Source organism: Rhinatrema bivittatum, chromosome 14 (assembly GCF_901001135.1).
Source record: "Rhinatrema bivittatum chromosome 14, aRhiBiv1.1, whole genome shotgun sequence".
Classification (NCBI taxonomy): domain Eukaryota; kingdom Metazoa; phylum Chordata; class Amphibia; order Gymnophiona; family Rhinatrematidae; genus Rhinatrema; species Rhinatrema bivittatum.
This window is the reverse complement of record NC_042628.1, coordinates 71,848,688-71,852,873: the sequence shown is the minus strand read 5'-3', so window position 1 is coordinate 71,852,873 and position 4,186 is coordinate 71,848,688. Positions and strand designations below refer to the sequence as shown.

At 43.3% G+C, this 4,186-nt stretch overlaps 1 protein-coding gene across 1 annotated transcript; it reads left to right on the top strand.

Annotated features, from left to right (window-relative positions):
* The first annotated feature begins 1,072 nt into the window (after positions 1 to 1,072).
* LOC115075961 (free fatty acid receptor 2-like) lies at positions 1,073 to 3,205 on the top strand. The gene has a single exon (XM_029576957.1). The coding sequence runs from the start codon at positions 1,074 to 1,076 to the stop codon at positions 2,094 to 2,096; it is 1,023 nt and encodes a 340-aa protein (XP_029432817.1). The 5' UTR covers position 1,073; the 3' UTR covers positions 2,097 to 3,205.
* The last annotated feature ends 981 nt before the right edge of the window (positions 3,206 to 4,186 follow it).

Here is a 4,186-nt window from a genome sequence, read left to right as displayed (position 1 = left end):
ATTTGGGATATTTGAAATCAAGAAGTGTTGTAGAATAAAATAGCTCACCTTTCCTGCAGGGGGGAAAGGAAGGCTCAGTTGTGCTCACCTTACATCATGTGATTGTTTTGTTTTCTATATTTATTTCTATGTCTACTAATTGCCAGTCTGTATTGCAATTATTCTTTTTATTTAATTTGTAAATAACTCTGAGTCATTTGTAGAAACAAGTAATAAGCATAAATAAATAAAACTATAGCGGGTGATATATTGCAAGTCAAGTTCAAAGCTATTTACTGGAGTAAATGGTAAAGGCCATCTGAAAACTAGACTACCACAGTACAGCCACATCCACACCCTGCTCCACAGTGTTAGCGAGACGTTCCCCAGTGTTTAGCTGATTGGAGGAAGTCAGCACTTGTAGATTGCATTGCCTCAACTGTCGGTGCTATTTTCAATAAAAAAAATGTATCCCTAGAAATAGGAGGGGACTCAGTCTGTGAATTCTTTAAAAGTGCGGTCATTTTCCACGCAAAAGCCACGTGTACTTTCCCTGTGAAAACTGAGCAAAGGTCTGTGGGTTCAAGTATCCTTGGACTCAGTTTGTAGGCAAACCGTCAGTCATGTATCTCCTATCGTCAACTTACCTATTGGTGGCAACTCCAGCACAGTGCTCCCTTCTTAGACTTTCCCCCTCTGGTCCTTGTGCTAGTGGGATTTTTGCACCCCCAAAATGTTGGCGATCTAGGCAACTGCCTAGTTTGTCTAATAGAAGCACCAGCCCTGCTATTCAGCTGATCTCACTGCCTCTGACAGCGATAAGCAGCACAAGCTTAGAGGAAGTGAGCAGGAAGCAACACGGGTAGAGCTGACTATCCCCTGTCACAAGTTAACCTTCCCATTTCCAGCAGTCCTGCTTTACGGATGCACCCACTGATCACTAAGGGTTGTGTATAATAGTGTTAGACTGTGCTATCTTGTAAAAATCTGTCTAACACCTTGAAATCCAGTCATGCTGCTGCCTAGCATTTAGGTGATGCTATTTTGTTACATACTAACTCGTATATCCTCTTTTTCATCCTTCAGGAGTCAGAATGAATACTAGCATTCATGACAATGCGATCATGTCCATCTATATTTTGACCTTTTTGACTGGGCTGCCTTCCAACCTCTTGGCCTTCTATGCCTTCTTGCTAAAAGTCCGCCAGAAGCCAAGCCCTGTGGACATCCTTCTGCTCAATCTGACTGTCTCAGACCTAGTGCTCTTGACTTTCCTTCCAATGAAGATGAAGGAGGCTGCGTCTGGGATGCTGTGGACCATGCCTCAGTTTCTCTGCCCACTGACTGGATTTTGCTACTACAGCAGCATCTATATCAGCACTTTGTTCCTCACGGCTGTCAGTGTGGAGCGCTACTTGGGTGTGGCGTACCCCATCAAGTATAAGATGAACCGGAAGCCAGAGTACGCTCTTATAGCCAGCTTTTTCTTCTGGTTAATTGCTTGCATCCATTGCAGCATAGTCTACATCGTTCAGTACAATGTACCCAGCAATATCAACCCCAACACCACCAGCAACATCTCTGTTGCTGGTGGTGTTGGGGATGATATGGATGTTATGAAAACGTCAGCGGAGTTTGCCTGTTATGAGAACTTCAGTGAAGAACAACTCAGAGTCCTACTCCCTGTCAGGTTGGAGATGTGCCTTGTGCTATTTGTAGTCCCTTTTATCATCACCCTCTTCTGCTACATCAACTTTGTGAAGATCTTGATGTGTCTGCCCAACATCCAGGCCCAGAGGAAGCAGAGGGCCATTGGACTGGCTGTGGCCACTCTCTGCAACTTCATTATCTGCTTCTTCCCCTACAACATGTCACATGTTGTGGGGTACATACAGAAAAAAAGCCCTGACTGGAGGGTCTACGCCCTGCTACTCAGTACCTTCAATGCCACATTGGATCCCATCATCTTCTACTTCTCCTCCACTGCTGTCCGCAGGACCTTCATAGACTGCTTCTCCAGTGTTCTCAACAAGCTGCATGCCTTGATGCCCTGCCACCGACTCTGCCTAGTACTCAATAAGATAGAAAGGGGAAGAGAGGAGCAGTCTTCTACTTGATGGAAAGGGGATAAAATGTAATGTGTCTTGGAGTTTTTGAGTCAACGCCCAGTTAGCCACCCAAGTGGTAAAGGGCACCAGGAGAATGGGTATAAATTCATGAATGGTGGGAAGGTGGGCTCAGAGCCAGGTCAGCATGTCATGGCTAGTAAGGTAGGTCTTGATGCCAGGATCCGAGTGTTGCCTTGCTTTGGATGGGATTACCAGATATCTTCAGCCACGAATAAGTAATGGATCATATCTGAGAGCTATTGGCTCTGTAAGAACTTTGGGTTCTCAGAAGCTTCTCCACCTCTTCTTAATGTCTCAGTTCCAATTATGGAGAGTAAGTGTGGGTATCTACAACACCCAGAAGACTTCTGAACATAATAGGCATATCTCTTTTCAATCTTAAAACTAAGCTTCCAAAGCTCTTTAAATAATGGCAATTCCAAGGATACAAATAATTCTCCTAAGCAGACATGGATGCTACCTACTGTTTTTTCTGCCTTTAGTGTACTAAAGGCAGAGATTATAATTGCTTTGTATATTTTCAAATTTAAGGAGTATTTAATTCTTCCTTGGTTTTCAATGAATGAAGCACCAACCTAGGAGCTCTGAAAGTAATCTTACACCAGTAAGACAGCAAAGTATTCAGATTGGAACCATTTTCCTTGGAAGCAAAATGGGTCAGAAATAGGAACTGGAGCCAAATTAGAACTTGCGTCTGATTTCAGGGTCTAGTTCATCTCAAGTTGCATTGGGTCAGCAGGAGCTGGGACCCAGATTTTGCTGAGAGTATCTTGCCCCAATAACCATAGGTCATAGAGCATGAAGAAAGTGCATCCTTCTCACAGCACGTCTGCTTGCACAAGAGTCAGAATATCTCACATCAGCAGCAGTGTTCATGGGAATGCATTATTGCTGGAACTGCTGGAATAAAGGATTGCATATTTTCTTTTCTCAGGTTTCTGAAAAGCGTTTCTTGTGACTTCAGAAATGTGTGTGGATGTATTTATTTATTTATTTGTACCTTCTCCCCCTTTTAAACTCCATTTTCAATCTTTACTTCCTTCCCCTAACCCTCCAGATGGCAGGCCCGGGTGGCATTGATATTCCTTGCTGGCTCCTCCTGAGTGCATTGTCAGCACCACTCATTGGTTGTTGAAAGCACCAAAGTAATGGCTGCTGTTTTCTTTCTCTCCCTGGACACAAATTTACACCCGACCAGCCCTGACAAAGAGAGGATCCAACCCTTAATCTCCTGCACCACATTGTGCTGCATTCTGAGCCCTAGAGCCAGTATTCCATATAAATGTGCAGGCAGTTTTCCATTGTGTCTATGCTGTAGAATAGAAGAGTGGATTATTTTATTTCAGCATTCCCATGGTTTCTGTGGTGTAGAATAGAATAATGGATGGCTTCAAGTTCATTCTGCAGAAACATAGATATGATGGCAGAAAAAGACCAATCGGCTCATCCAGTCTGCCCAGCAAGCTCCCACACTTATTTTCCCATACTTATCTGTTTCATTATTTTCCCAAACTTATCTGTTTCATCAACCATCAAGTTCAGGGCCCTTGTTGGTAACTGTTTGATTCAAATTTCCTGCCACCCCCTACCATTGATGCAGAGAGTAATGTTGGAGGTGCATCAAAGGTGAGCATAAGGCTTAATGGTTAAGGATAGTAACCACCGCATCACGCATGTTACCCCGATGCTTGTTTACCCAGACTGCACAGAAAAAAATAGAGAGTGAATTCTCTACACATTATAGTAATGTAGTCTCAATATTTATATACCAATCATCTCCAGCAAAACAGCAACATTAATACCACTTGGCCCTTTCCAGGATATTGACAGATCTGTGGTCTGTTTATCATTAACTTGAATTCAATAGATTTTTGCTTTGTGCTTACTTGTTCTTCCGCCATCTTCTTCCATGGAAGTTAATTTGCATTTGCTTTCAGAATGTGACAAGTCTACACCACCATGCTCAGAGTGGTGGATCATGTGTCATGTGACCAGGAAGAGATCTTGTTGTCTGATGACACCCAGATCTACTTCTCGATGCCAGAAATTTCACCAAGAATCCAGACCCGAATCTTAGC